Consider the following 15355-nt stretch of genomic DNA (forward strand, 5'->3'; position numbering starts at 1 on the left):
GTCACCACATGAAGGTACTCAAAGAAGTTTGTTAATAACAATAACATTGGAAAAATTGAATCCTAATTTAATGAAAGATGAGTGGGACTATCTATGTGTCCGAACAGAAACCAGTAACAGAAGATTAAAGAAAACGAAAGTAAAAGACAGTAGACACGATCAATCTTTGTTAACACAGTTTGCATCTGACTAGTGTCTAATCATCCAACACTATGTAACGTTTGTTGTTAAGACGCAGGCGCTAAAAAGTTGGCGCTGTCATGATGCCAATTCAAAATCAATGTTAATGCCGGCTTTTTGTGTTAGTCTGGTCTTTTGGCCGAAACTAAAACCAGTTTTGTTATTGTGATGAGACAATTTGGTCCCGACAATAGAAAAAATCCCTAAATAATTTCTTTTTTAATAAATCATCTACTTTTGTTCTTTTTCCTCTTTAGCATTCAAACAAAGTTATTCGATAGAAAGAATTATTCAATTAAATATTTACAATACTTGACTATTCTAAAAAAGATTCATAACATATCCAAAAATAAATAAAGTCAAATGCACGACTACAAGAAATCCATGATTAAAAAAGATCAACAATATTAACGAAAATATAAACACTATTATTGTGGACGAAAACTGGAGTTCGATCTAGTGGTATACTCAGAAACAAGTTGAGAAAAAGATGATAACTTGTTCTCTAGCAATCTTGTTGGGGAATCATATTCCTCAATTAGTCCTGCATTAGTGTCCAATGAAATCATATCAAAAAGTACGTAAAAAATAATCTGCAAGTTCGAAGAAGAATGCAATAATACAATGTCTCTTCTCACCTTCATTAAGTAGTAGAACGATATCACTGTCAATAACAGAAGTTATTCTATGTGCAATTGTAATGACTGTGCAATCAGTGAAATGTTGCCGAAGAGTTTGCTGTATCAAATTATCGGTAGCCGTGTCAACTGATGCAGTGGCTTCATCTAGTACCAAAACTTTACTTTTCTTAAGCAGCACCCTACCTAGACAAACCAACTGCCTCTGACCCATACTCCAATTCTCACCATTCTCACTCACTGCAACATACATTTTGGTATAAACATTAGTTTCATTCCAAGAACATATGTAGTGTAATATACTTATGTTCCTTAGCCTTAAGAGACAAACCTGCTGAGTCTAATTTTCCTTCTTTCCTTCTAACTTCGTCTCCAAGTTGACACTTGTCTAGTGCCTATAAAAGAATGTTAATCAGAATGCTATGCAAATTTGAAGAATGACTATAAGTAGAGTTTAAAAAAGGTTTGTAACTACGATCTGGATGGCAAAATCAAGGTCTGTTATTTTCCCACGGTTGAGGCTATATCAATTGCATTTGAATGTCATTCTTTGCAACATTAAGGATCACGACACAATTGTGATTTAAAACTTTAACTACAAGTACAATGTTTTTGATAGTGTTAGATCGGCAATCCTGGTTAAAAAAATACATATGAAAAAAAACGTAAACAGGTAACACACAAGATTTGATCAGAGGTTGACCAACTATGTATGCGCCTCCGCCTAGAGAGTGGCTACGATTATTTTTTTATTATCCAGGCTTATGATTACAAATTACTACTTGTTTTTAGAGACTACTGTCCAATTTATAAGATTACCATGAATCATACCCAACAGATAGAGTATACTGTGTGTGTGTGTGTGAGAGAGAGAGAGAGAGAGAGAGAGAGAGAGAGAGAGAGAGAGAGAGAGAGAGAGAGATAACTAACCCACCTCCCAAATTTGTTCATCTCTGTACTCTTCTAGTGGATCCAAATTACTCCTTACAGTACCTTCAAACATAGTTGGATCCTGAGGAATAATGCTCAATCTTGACCTCAAATCATGAAGTCCAATGGAAGATATGTTAATGTTGTCAATCATAATTCTTCCAAAAGTAGGCTCAACGATTCGGAAAAGTGCTTGTATGAGAGTTGATTTACCACTTCCTGTTCTTCCAACAATTCCAGTTTTCATTCCTCCAACAAATGTGCATGTAAGGCCATGCAACACAAGTGGCATATGTGGAGCATAACGCACCTTCATCATATGCATTTCATCATTACAATAGTAACACAAAAATCAAGCACAAACTATAACATGAGTATACGACATAGCTATTATACGAGGTGCCAAATTTCTCTCTGAAACTAATTTCTCACTCATATTAGACCTTGTCTTGTAAATCAACAACGACAAAAAGATAACAAAATAGAAACACAATATTAACTCTAACTACCTGCAAGTTTTGTATATCAACCGTTCCATATGATGGCCAAGAATCATGTGGCCGGTTTTCCTCTACAACGAGAGAAGGCTCGCTAGGAATAGAAGTATACTGAAGAATTCTTTCTACGGATATAATTTTGGTCTCTAAGTTGCTAAGTTCCCATATCATCCATGCTTGTATAATGTTCAGATTAAGGCCATATGTCACAGCTAAACCAGCAACACCTTCAAAAACAACAAATAGGGAGTTCGGGAATCATGTTCTACTACTCTATTTCATAAAAAGACATGCAATTATACCAGAATTGAGTTTCTTACCTGAATTTATGACTCCTTGTGGAACTGATATCAAGAATGACAAGCAAAAGGCAAATGTAATGGAAGACAACATATCTAAGCGAAAAGACAACCATTCCATAGCCCCGGCAATATTGAACTTGGGGCGTGAATATCCATCCATCAAATTCATATTTGTTTGTTGGAATCTTGACACCTGATCAAAGCTCCTGATGGTTGATGTACCTGAAATTGTTTCGGCAAAGTGTTGAATGACAGGAGCTTTGGCTACTCCGACTAAACGAGATAGTTCACGGCCTGATGGTATATAATATTGCTGCACAATTATAAGTTTGTAAATTGTTTATTCAAACAAGAGTAATGTTGACATCTAAAAATCAAAGACAGTACGGTGAAAATTACTTACCTGATACCAAATACTGATTGCTGTCATAGGAATAAAGACAATGAAAACCTGCCATGCAACCTGAGACATCACCATTATAATTCCAAGGAGATGGATTATGGAGCAAGCACATAATGCAGTTTGAAAAGGAATACTTGTATCCACTTCACTTTGGTCAGTAGAAGCCTGCAAGAGAATAAAACATTTTCTTATCATATATTCAATGAAAAAAACTAACAAGATGGACGTTACTATTAAGAAATCAATGATGTAGAATAGGACAATTTGTCCTGGAAATTATAAGCATCGGTATAAATAGCTCTTTTTTTTTTTTTTTTTTGTGAATTGGAAAATACAATCATGAAATTGTAAAGTGTCGGTCAAAATAGTCCTTCTGTTATCTTTGAACGGTAGGGACTACGATGTGGTATGTTAAATTGTTAATTGAAGATTTGACCTCTATTAACTTTGTCTCTGAGATGATCTAAAGCTAATAGGAAAATTGTCTCTAGTGAGAAGAAATTGATGTGGGATTAACGTACAATTTGACGAGTCCATTTAATGTGACATGACGTAGCCTCTAACGCAGAAATTCATGGAGGGACTGTTTTGAATGCCTATATACAATTTCAGAGATATTATTTGCCAATTCACGAAAATGTGAAACTGTTTTGACCGATGCATAAAATTTCAAGGACCAATTTACATATTCAATCGAAACAAAATAGAGAGAATGAGATATAGACAGATCCACATACCCTATTAAGGATTCTTCCACTTGGAGTAGCATCAAAAAATGACATTGGAGCGCGAAAAATGCAGAGATGCATTTTGTTGAAGAGTAGGGTAGCTGTCTTATAACCAGCGGTGACAACAAGTGTTGCTCTAGATAGGACACATAAAGAACTTCCTATGGCCAAACATACATAGACAACTAGGAGCGTAGTTTCTCCAACAGGTGGCTCAACATCTTTTGAGATGGGAGTTGAAGAAGCCATCCAATAGTTGCTTCCAATTTGAAGAAGTTGAAACAAGATTTCAGCTATTAATACGAGCGGCACAAGAGCACCTCCATATGCTGTCGTGATGTAGTTCCAGTACACTGAAAACCCAACTTCACCTTGCTCTCTTTCTTCTTCTTGAACAAGTTGTCCTTTTGGCTCAAACTTGCCATTCGTTCCACCATTCTGTACTTCTTTCTTCTCTTCAATTTTGTCGACACCAAGAGGAAGAGAGACACATAGATCCTGTTGTGATGTACTTATCTTATCCGATACTGTACCATCTCCATCTGATGAATCAAGCGCAGACAATGCTTCTCTATGAGCACCAATAAGTTCCATAAAATCCGTGCCTGAGTTGAGTAGATCATTATACTTTCCACATTGAGTAATTTCTCCATCTTTCATAACCTTAAAAGAATGCATAATTTGAAAAGATAAATAGGAAATAAAATAAGCAAACTCTTCTCGAATTAATGACAAAAACTTTTTCTCACCAAGATAAGGTCAGCAGCAGGTAAGAACTCTACTTGATGTGTGACATAAATCACTGTCTTTGAACTTAAAAGTTTCAGCAAGCATTCCTGCCATATACAAGGATCGTGCCATAAGAAAAATCACATTTCAGAAGCAATGTAGCACTGACACTTCATATTGAAGGTGTGTCTAGTGCCCACGCGTGTCAATGTGTGACACTAACATATGCGGTGACATTCAATAACTTCCATTTATTCAATTATTATCAGAGTCTATATGTCAATGCCATGCCCTAGTTTGTGTCGATGCTGCATGAGTGCTCAAGAAATTGGCTATTTGCGTAGTTTATGCTCTAAACAATAAAAAATTAAAATGAGTTACCTTAAATAGATGAGATCCTGTATGAGCATCCAGAGCACTAAAAGGATCATCAAATAGATATATATCAGCATCTTGATATAAAGCACGCGCCATTTGTATTCTTTGTTTCTGTCCACCACTCAAATTTATTCCCCTCTCCCCAATAATTGTTTGATCGCCAAATGATAAAATCTGGAGATCCTTCTTTAGTGAACAAGCTTCAAGAACCTTCTCATATCTTTCCCTTTCCATATCCATCCCAAACAATATGTTATCTTCTATCTTGCTACTTTGTATCCATGGTGACTGTGCTACATAAGCCTTTGTTCCACACAACTTCATGATCCCTGAAATCTTTGGTACTTCTCCTAATATACATGAAAGTAAAGTAGATTTTCCCGTTCCAACGGTACCACAAATAGCAACTTTCATTCCATGAAAAACTTTAAGATTTATGTTTTTCAATACTGCGTTCGGAGAAGATAAATCCCAAGAGAAGTTTCCATCAACTACATCAATAGCTATATGAGAACTACCCTTTGGAAGCTTCTCAACAATATCAGATCGCATTTCATCCTGACAAAGAAAAGATGCAATCCTGTCAAGAGAAACCTTACATTGTGACATCATTGAAATTGTGTCTGGAAGATTATAAATAGGTTCTTGCAGAATCTGAAATGTTGCAAGTGAAGATAAGATCTTCCCTGATTCAAGTGGGACCCCTATAACCATACAAGAACCAAAAGTAACCACAGACACAAATGCTGGTGCACTCCAAAATACAAATATGATCACAGCTATAATGTGTAAAAATTTCTTTAACCAAAATTGCTCACTCTTTCTGAGTTCAGTTATCTTAGACAGAAACTTCATTTCCCATCCTTGAAGTTTGAGAATCCTCATGTTCCTTAAAATCTCGGACGTGGCTTTCATTCTTTTATCTCTTGATTCCATCAACTTGTTTTGAAACTTCTCTAGGATTGACACTAAAGGAACATTTGCCAACATTACAATGATAGTTGCAACAAGCCCGGAAATTGAAGCGAGGCCAAGGTTTTTATACAAAACAAACATAGCTACTAAAACCTGAAAAACTACCAACCAAAGATCATGCAAGTGATAACTGAATTCGCCAACTCTTTCAGCATCAACGGTCATGAAATTGATTATCTCGCCGCTAGTGTGGCCTTGTTTGGATTGACATGAAAGTGTCAAAGTTTTATTGTAGATAATTGTTACAAGAAGTGCTTGGATTCTTATTCCAATTTTCTGTAACCTGAAAACCCATTGCCTCTTAGTAAGACACTCCACAATCTTTGCTACGAAAAATGCAGACACCAAAATAAGGCCTTCATTTTCAAAACTCCTTTGTCCATTAAGATATTGAACAAAATTATCTATAAGATACGGACCGACGTAAGAAGCCAATGTGTTGACAAATGCAAAAATAGCTGTTAAAAGAATCTCTTTCCGAACTGAGAATGCTAATGACTTCACTAGCTTAAATGTGGTCACTTTGTTGATGTTGTCACCACAATATGCCTCAAGCTTATCCTTGAAATACGGAAAAGCTCCAAATAAACTGTCTTTTCTGTCGAGTTGTGGAACGTCTTCAAGGTTTAAAGTTTTCTTCTTTCCAACAGAAATTAATGGACCAACCCAAGAGAATGTAAGAATGCTGAAAATTCCAGCATTAGAGTAAGGAGTAACTGTGTCAAACCCTCTAATTTCTTTTGTATTACCATTCAAAAGAGGTTCATGAAGAGATCTATCTTCTATTTCACCCTCATTTTTCATAAAAAAACACATGTAGCAAATAAATAAACCAACACAAACAGAGAAAACATCAGAAACCAAGCATTGAATTGGAATAGCAGCTCGTTTTACGTAGAGAACAATCTCCACGGCAAGGTTCTAAATAACGGTCGCGGTCGCGATCGCGGTCGCGTTAAGGTTGTCGCGGTTTCGGCTGTAACGGACGCTGCGATACAAATAACGGTCTTCGCGGTGTGAATTAATCAAAACGTTTCACAAAATGTATTAAAACTATTTATATTATCATATAATGTATAATAACTTAGATTACTACTTTTTCCATAATTATAACATGTTTAAAGTAAATATAATAATAAAAATAGACTACATTTAGTAAAGATAGAATGTTTGACAGATTGGAAAGAAATTAACTAATAAATAACTACTCATAGCATATCTTTAAACAAAATTCATGATCAATTAACTACATTTAGTTCACATCACAAGAAACTACTAATACATTTTAAAAAGGGGGTATGATTAGGAATTGTAACTTCATTATATTTTAATACAAACAGTCCAAACAAAGGCCCATTTACTGTCATCTCATCTTCTTCCTCCTAACAGCAGCGCGACTCCTCTTTTTCCAGATTCAAGATCTAGCTTCTGCCTCTGCCTTCTTCTCATACAAAATCGCTATTTCCTCCTTTTCATCATGACTTTCAGAAACTATCTCTTCCCTATTATAACATGCCTCTGATTCTTGTGCTTTTTTTTTTTAATATGAGATTCGATTCCTTTTCTCCTGTTCAGATTACTGAATTTTCAAGTCTGTAACGGAGTGCGTAACGGTGTTTCGCGGCCGTAACGGCGTTTCGCGCCCGTAACAGCGTTCCGTAACGGCCGTAACGGCGATTTGACTGTGATTTTTGTTCTCAACGCGAAAAGGTCCAAAAACGGTCACGGTGGCTGCCGATACCGATTTGTAACGGCCGCAATCCCGGTAACGTTCCGTTTTTTGAAACCTTGCTCCACGGTAAAGCAATAACATGAAACAAAGAGGTAAAAGACACACCAAGGTTTGAAGAACAATGACATTGGAAATTTTGTTTCACATGAATATAAGAGTCTCCTTTCAAGAAAGACACAAACAACTCCCCAAGAAACTGTTTTGAACGCCAAATCCAAAAGGGTCACAAGCTTTTCACTTGAAAAATCATTTCTATGCCAACTGAAGTAATCAAACAAAAAGAGAAGAAGATTGAAAACTGAAATACTAATAGAACAATAAAGAGTCCTTGTGAAGAGAGTGTTTTTTATTCTCTCTTTGCTACTGTCTCTGGATTCAATGTTACTGACTTTCTTACACAACCATGAGACTAAAAGTGCCACTAACAGGAGTAGATGGAGAAAACCAGAAAAGCCATGCAAGAAAACTGGTTTCACACTCATGGAAAAAGTAAGAAAACTAGTTGCAGTGTGTGCAAGAAAATGGAATGAGAAGAAAAACGACATGATGTACTTGAATAGTTGAATGAGTAATAATAATTAAGAATTTTCCGAGCTTGTTGTGGAACCTTAAATTTCAGGTGACAACTAGGGTACTCATGGAAGAATGGTGGGTAATTTACCTCAACCAATAACATTCACCTTTCTAAAAAAAACCTAAATTTCATCGTATTTTATCTTAATAATTTAAGATGAGGGGAGGATCTCCTGGTTCAAGGTAGTGAATAACTTCAAATTTAAAAAAACTCTTATAAAAATATTTACATTTGTCTCTCTTTAAGGGTTTGTTTGTTTCCAAAGAAAGTAAGTGGAAAGATAGCAAGGAGGATGGAAAGTTTCTTGAAAGATGTGCTTCCACCGTTTGGAACCCTATCAGAGAGGAAAGAAAGGTTTGCTTTTTATGGGACCCACACACAGAAACCTTTCGGTCCAGCAGTGATCTCCAATTTGGTGTCATAGCTTGTGTGCCATTGGTGTCATAGCTTGCATCTCCACCACACACACACATCACACACACATCCCCACACACATCCCCACACATCAATGACCAGGATTTTCCCAATGGCACCAATGGCACACAAGCTATGTCATGGAAGTATTTTCCCTTGGAGAGAAAGTCAGGAATGAAGCTCTAATTTTACAAAATGACAAAACAGCCCTTACTTTGGTATATGTTTCCACCACACTACTTATACTTTTTTCCTTCAATTTATTTGCTTCCCAGGTCAATTAGCAAAGGCTTCAACATACTGATTAATATATCATTTCAGTTCTATTTATTTGTGTCTATATCATTTCGGTTCAATTTATTTGTTACACATGTTTATCACTGTTGATTGTTTTACATGGTATACTCCTATATTATATAAATATATAATATAATATAATATAATATAACATACTAATATATCATTTTTATATGAGGGTAGTTCTGTCATATACTAAATATAAATCTTTCTTTCCTTTCACTTTTTATTCACTTTCACTCAAACCAAACAACTATAAAAATCATCTTACTTTCCATTCACTTTCAACACATTCATTCCTTAATCAATCTTTCCTCTTACTTTCTTTCCTTATACTTTCTTTTCTCTTCCAAACATACCGTAAAATATAAGTGGGACTCGAATACGTGACTTTGGAATTCAATATCCATCGTCGTTTTACTATTAGATCAAACATTTAAGGGAAATGTTTATTTGTGCCCTTAAGGCATAAGTCAAATGTAGAAACTTTTTGTTGGAATTTGTGCATTGAATTTAATATTTTAACTTTTAATAAATTGAATACACAAGTATCAAGGAAATATTTCTATTTTTAGATTGTATAACATGTGTCTTTAGGGCACAAGTTAGTCTAACAGAACATTTAAAGATAATGTATTCTTGTATTTATAATGTATTAATTATCTGGTCCCATCGATGGAGGGTCGCTGAGCTTGGCCCCCTTTTGAGTTACTTGTCTTACATTTTTGTTTTCCGCGAGTTTCCTTTACAGAAAGAATAGCTTGAGTTTGGCCCCATTCGAGTGCTATCTACCATTCCACCCTCATTTTCTTCAAGAAAATTCAAATAATAGACGAATAAACCCACACATAGTGAGAAAACATCAGAAACAAAGTACTGAATTGGCAAAGTAGTTTGCTTTTCGTAGAGCAATTTCCACGAAAAGCACTGAATTGGCAAAGTACTGAATTCGTAGAGCAATTTCCACTGTAAAGCAATAACATGAAACAAAGAGGTAAAAGACACACCAAGGTTTGAAGAACAATGGCATTGGAAATCTTGTTTCACATGAACATAAGAGTCTCCTTTCAAGGAAGACACAAACAACTTCCCAAGAAACTGTTTTCAACGCCAAATCCAAAAGGGTCACAAGCTTTTCGTTTGAAAAATCATTTCTATACCAACTGAAGTAATCAAACAAAAAGAGAACAAGATTGAAAACAGAAATACTAAGAGAACAATAAAGAGACCTTGGGAAGAGAGTGTTTTTGATTCTCTCTTTGCAAGTGTCTCTGGATTCAATATTAGTGACTTTCTTACACAACCATGAGACTAAAAGTGCTACTAACAGAAGTAGATGGAGGTCAGGGCCGTTGGGGAGTGCAAAGAGCTCAACCGAACTGGGCCTCCTAAATTGATGGGCCTCGAGAAAAATATTATTGCTCAATATCCCCACCCCCACTCAAAAAAGAAAAATAAACATGTTTCATGTTTCAATTTCTAAGTAAAAAATCATGTTCCATTTTTATTTCTAAGTTAAAAAACATGTCTTTAGTAAAAATAATTGCTAATTTTGATTTCGGTGGCTAATAATCATTATACTAGTGTTATTTTCAATTTAAATAGAAGATTAATCTGTTAAAAAAAATTATGTGTTTTTTTTATGAGGGACCTATTTTTACGAGCCGAGCCTCCAGTTTCATAGAGACGGCCCTGATGGAGAAACCAGAAAAGCAATGCAAGAAAATTGGTTTCACATTCATGGAAAAAGTTAGAAAATTAGTGGCAGTGTCTGCAAGAAAATGAAATGAGAAGAAAAACGACATAACGTACTTGAATAGTTGAATGAGTAATAATAATAACTAGGAAGTTTCTGAATTCGTTGTGGAACCTTAAAAGGATTCTATGATATACTCCCTCCGGTCACATTTATAAACAAAAAACAACTTTTTAGATTCATTGAATGATTAACGTATCTAGTCTATAAAAAGACCAAATACATCAAATATTCAATGAATCTAAAAAAGTGATTTTTGCTTATAAATGTGACCGGAGGGAGTAGGTTGGTATCAAGTTATGGACATGGACATATAGTCAATATAATTGTTTCTGAAATATATCATTTTTTTGTCCGTATATGAAATGACAAACACTTGAAACTCACACACCAAGGTCCCATATTTGAACGTGGATGAAAGTGTTCTGATTAACAAAACATTGACAATGACAGTAACCTAAGTTTTACGGACAAATTCTGACATATTTATGATATAGCTAACATGTAATAAATGAGTAACATGTGTGATGAGTGTGAAAGAAAATTTGTGCATGTGCAATAAAGAATGCGTTTGGAATTTTATTAGACCCACATGCAAATCCCATGGCAGCTATTTTATCGTATTCTTTTGCAACAACTAGGGTCGTTCCTATGATATAGAAGATTCGACTCTCTTTTTAAAATAGGCCTTCAGTAAAATAAAAATGCAATTTCTTTTTGTATAGTTAAACTTCATTAAAAAATCATAATAAAAAGAAATTCTAAACATTAAACGAAATATAAATAAATAAGTGAAAAAGAGGTGAAATTACCTACCGGTGTCGTATATATTTGTCACTCCTTCATTGTGGAAAAGGGAAAAACGAATGGTTTATGCGAAAAAGAAATTATTGTTGTGATTCTTTTAATGAAAAAGCTCTCCAAATTGGCTGATTAAGTGATTATACAAATTGGGGTGGTTTGATAGCAACGTATTTATGTCCAGAAAGGAGAGCTAGAGTCTAGAAAAAACTTAAACGTGTACCGAAGAAAGAAAAAGAAGTAACATATATTTTTTATTTAAGTGGAGGGTGGATATTAGACTTTTTTTAGGCCCATAGTTTTTTGAGGCCCAACTTGGTTGAGCTGCCTGCACACCCCCAAAGTCGGGTCTGATTGCAACACTTGAACTATCTCATCATTATTATCGGATTTCATAAACTCGCGCATGCACTGAGTTCATTTTTCACAAGTAAATAATTACTAAAATATAAGAAATGAACCCCATTTTAAATTACCTAATTTGAAAATGTGCACCATTCACATAACATGATTTGACCATATTTTACTACTAATATACAAACACAAATTATAGCATTATTATAAGTTCATTTGACTAATTTCGCATATATTAAGAAAAGTTGATAGTTTAGTTTTTTTAAAAGATTGTTAGTGTAGTTAATATGTCCATTATTTTTGTGTGCGACTTTTATTAAATTGTCTTTTGTTTATATATGTATTTAATTTGATTTTTCATATTTCAATGTAAGTTAGAACTCCCTCCGTTCCAAAATAAGTGAGTCATTTTATCATTTCACACATATTAAGAAAAATGTATAAATGAAAGAGAGAAAATGATTTTAAGTGTCTTTGTCAAGTATCGGTGTATTCATCATTATCATAAATGCAAAGTGAAAGATATTGAATTAAGAGTGTTTTTTAAGAATATTGAATTAGAAGTGATGAAATTAGTACTAATTAGAATGTATGATTTTTTTGTGATAATTTTTTTTACAAAAGACTCGATTATTTTAGGACGGACAAAGAAGTATATTAATTACGAATATGTTTGAGAAAAAAATAATGAATTTATCTAGTTTTATAAAGGAGTTTTTAATTAGGAACAAGACTTTTTTTTCAAGAGGCTAAAATAAAAAAATACTTTTTTTTTTCTGAGAAGTGCTTAGAGATGGAGAGAGTATAATTAAGAAATACTTCTTCCGTCTCACAATAATTGTCCCTTTACTAATTTTTCTTTTTCTCAAAATAATTGTCGCTTTAGAATACCAATGCAGCATTTATTATTATTTTCCATTATTATACCTTTATTTATTGAATTTCATCCAACTTAACTACTCCACTAACTACAATTAATAAGGGTGTTTTAGTAAATGATACTAATTTTACCATCAAAATCAACACAATTAATCATTTACTTGATAACCGTGCATAAACATTAAACGACTACTCCCTCCGGTCACATTTATAAGCAAAAATGCACTTTTTATGTTCATTGAATACATAATGTATTTGACCTATATATTGATCAAATACATTAAGAATTGAATGAATCTAAAAAGTGCTTTTTTGCTTATAAATGTGACCGGATGTAGTATTATTTAGAGACGGATGAAGTAAATCAAATCTATAACTCCTTCAAAGAAATATCCAATTTACTCACTTAAATTGAGCACTCATATTAACTTAGTTTCTCAATTTATTGATAAGTCCCGAACTTATAAAAAATTGATCAACTTAATCTCTTAATGGTTGTCTTCTTCTTCTCCTCTTCTTTGAAATCAGTTATAAAAAACGAACTACTTACAATTTTTTTTGTAAAATAAGATAATTGAATATATATATATATATATATATATATATATATATATATATATATATATATATATATCGCGTGAGACAATTCAATTTAAATTGTGCTCCTTCCGTCTTAAAATATAAAAAAATATGGGTCATGTAAATTAATGTATTTGGTATAAATTTTGAACCAAATACATTAATTTTTGTTGACCATTTTTGCTTATATATTAAGACGGATGGAGTATGTGTTAGTGTTACACATAAGATATTTTAAAAAGTTGTGTAAGGACAACTCAATCGGTAGCTACAAGAATATCCATACACAAAGATTGGGGTTAGAAGTAAAAAATTCTTCACATCTCTAAATTTAAAGTGTGTAAGGTCAACCACTATAATATTTGACCAAACAAAAGACCTTTTTCAAGAATAATAAAGGTGTCATCCTCTCAATGTTGACCTTATCGTTGCTGCGAGATCTGGCCATCCTAAGGGTGTAAAATTGTTTTATATGAATACTAGTTACAAACCCGTGCTTCGCACGGGGGTTAGCTACTTTTTTGACAAAATATTATATCGGACAGATAGATTGCAAAATGACAGATAATTATAAACCATAACACAATATTTAGAGCACTCCTGCATCACTCGTTAGAAAATGAAATGTTCAAAACGGCTTATCACGAGTAACAAATGAAAACGTCAAGGACTTTTTTTGTAGAGAGATACAAAGCAAGTTGCAGCGAAGACAACAATTGAGAAGGCTAAACGTGCATTGAAAAAGTAGTGGCTTTCAACAACTCAATAACTGTAAAGTTAATTTAGTAGAATAATTGTAAATTGTGTACTTAATCTGATCCACCACCCCTGCACTATGCAGAGTCAATCTAACCTCGTGGGTACCCACTATACGGGTACTCGTGGGTATTCAGGTATCCATGGGTACCCATGAAGTTTTGAATTTATTTATTTTTTGGTACAACCCGTGCCTTGCAAATTTTAATTTGTCTAGTCTATTTTCAACAATCCACCTGCATTTGATAGAAAACAGTTATATATCTAGCTCCGTAAAATACATGGTTCTTTTGCAGAATTTTTAGCCAAAGTCCATGACATTATATTGATGACACATTTTTGGATTAACTTTCTAGAAAAAATATAGGCTCTGTATTACCAAGTTTATTTTGGAACTAAAAGCTATTTTAAAATTGAAACTAATAAAAGAACTTTAAAAGTAAAGCTAAAGTTATTCGGTAATCTTGATATTATTCCCTTGATCTCAGCTTGAAAAAGAAAAAAGCAAACAAACATGCACAACATTAAATAACTTATGATGTAAGTCACTGAAATAAACACTATTCATATGAGCAAAGAAAAGCACGCAATGAGTTTCGACAAATCGCATATGTTTTAACTGCTCATACTCATATATCAAATAGTTACACTATCAAACTATAATTAGGGTTTGAATAAATAGAAAACTTCAGTAATTGTTCAACAATCATATAACCTTAGACATAAATTGAGTTGATGATTTCAAGTTCGCACATTCGTCACTTGACCGAAATGCATACTCGATCAACACAAGGTGAGATCCCAATAAAATAAAATTAGTGTTTCAATTATTCACACCATCTAACAAAGAAAATCTTAGATCCTCGTTTGCTTGTATAAAGGGCAGATTCTCTTCTAAGAAGATGATTTCAGGACTAAAAATTCAATGCCTTATCTACCCTCATTTATAAAAAAAATTACAAATTTTAACCAAATGGGTAAATACCAGGTGATCAAATCTTACATCCCGCATACAATATCACTGGAAAAAAGGAATTGAGTATTTCATCGGAGCCTTCTATTTACTTTTACAGCAACATGGTTTATGGATTCTCAATACAGCCTTTGAATGCTTTCAACCATTCGACACCAATCGCCACTGAACAAAATAATAAACATATTGTTAGTATGTTTCTCTGCGCGGATCACCATTTTGGTTAATAAAATTGTGGGAATCGGATGATTTAGCTCTTAAATTGGAGAACTTAAATCAATTTAGTCTCTCCAACAAAATATCACTTTAAAAAACATCCATCAAAACTTATGAAATGCCTGCATATTAGCTTCTCTCTTGCATGCATGAGAGTTGGACAATATAGAACATTTAAAATTTTGGTGTTAAATTTGAGAAAATGACTATTAATTGACGTTTTTAAATTCAATGGATTAAATTGTCATTTCCTATATTTGAGGG

General features: G+C 33.7%; 2 protein-coding genes across 2 annotated transcripts; both read right to left on the minus strand.

The window, feature by feature from the left end:
• Positions 1-456: 456 nt before the first annotated feature.
• Positions 457-6675, minus strand: LOC146938528 (ABC transporter C family member 3-like). The gene is made up of 10 exons (XM_085752459.1): positions 4789-6675; positions 4428-4514; positions 3688-4341; positions 2951-3115; positions 2566-2860; positions 2258-2472; positions 1753-2058; positions 1150-1213; positions 819-1058; positions 457-724 (listed from the first exon to the last, which is right to left on the minus strand). Exons 1-10 carry the CDS (start codon positions 6574-6576, stop codon positions 609-611), a joined length of 3930 nt encoding a protein of 1309 aa, XP_085608585.1. The 5' UTR covers positions 6577-6675; the 3' UTR covers positions 457-608.
• A 312-nt stretch (positions 6676-6987) lies between these two features.
• On the minus strand, positions 6988-8181 carry LOC146938529 (ABC transporter C family member 3-like). The gene has a single exon (XM_085752460.1). It carries the CDS (start codon positions 8035-8037, stop codon positions 7483-7485), a length of 555 nt encoding a protein of 184 aa, XP_085608586.1. The 5' UTR covers positions 8038-8181; the 3' UTR covers positions 6988-7482.
• Positions 8182-15355: the final 7174 nt, after the last annotated feature.

The sequence above is a fragment of the Medicago sativa genome, chromosome 3 (genome assembly GCF_051527215.1).
Source record: "Medicago sativa cultivar Bolivia chromosome 3, Bolivia_mono, whole genome shotgun sequence".
NCBI classification, from domain to species: Eukaryota; Viridiplantae; Streptophyta; class Magnoliopsida; order Fabales; family Fabaceae; genus Medicago; species Medicago sativa.

What these genes read in the sequence shown, in the direction of transcription:
- LOC146938528 (XM_085752459.1), bottom strand. Translation starts at nt 6,576, where the DNA reads ATGTGTTTTTTTATGAAAAATGAGGGTGAAATAGAAGATAGATCTCTT. An exon ending in CTGCTGCTGACCTTATCTTG is followed by an intron (nt 4,342 to 4,427) that starts GTGAGAAAAAGT and finishes CATTCTTTTAAG; the next exon opens with GTTATGAAAGATGGAGAAAT. An exon ending in GAGATGAACAAATTTGGGAG is followed by an intron (nt 1,214 to 1,752) that starts GTGGGTTAGTTA and finishes ATTCTTTTATAG; the next exon opens with GCACTAGACAAGTGTCAACT.
- LOC146938529 (XM_085752460.1), bottom strand. Translation starts at nt 8,037, where the DNA reads ATGTCGTTTTTCTTCTCATTCCATTTTCTTGCACACACTGCAACTAGT.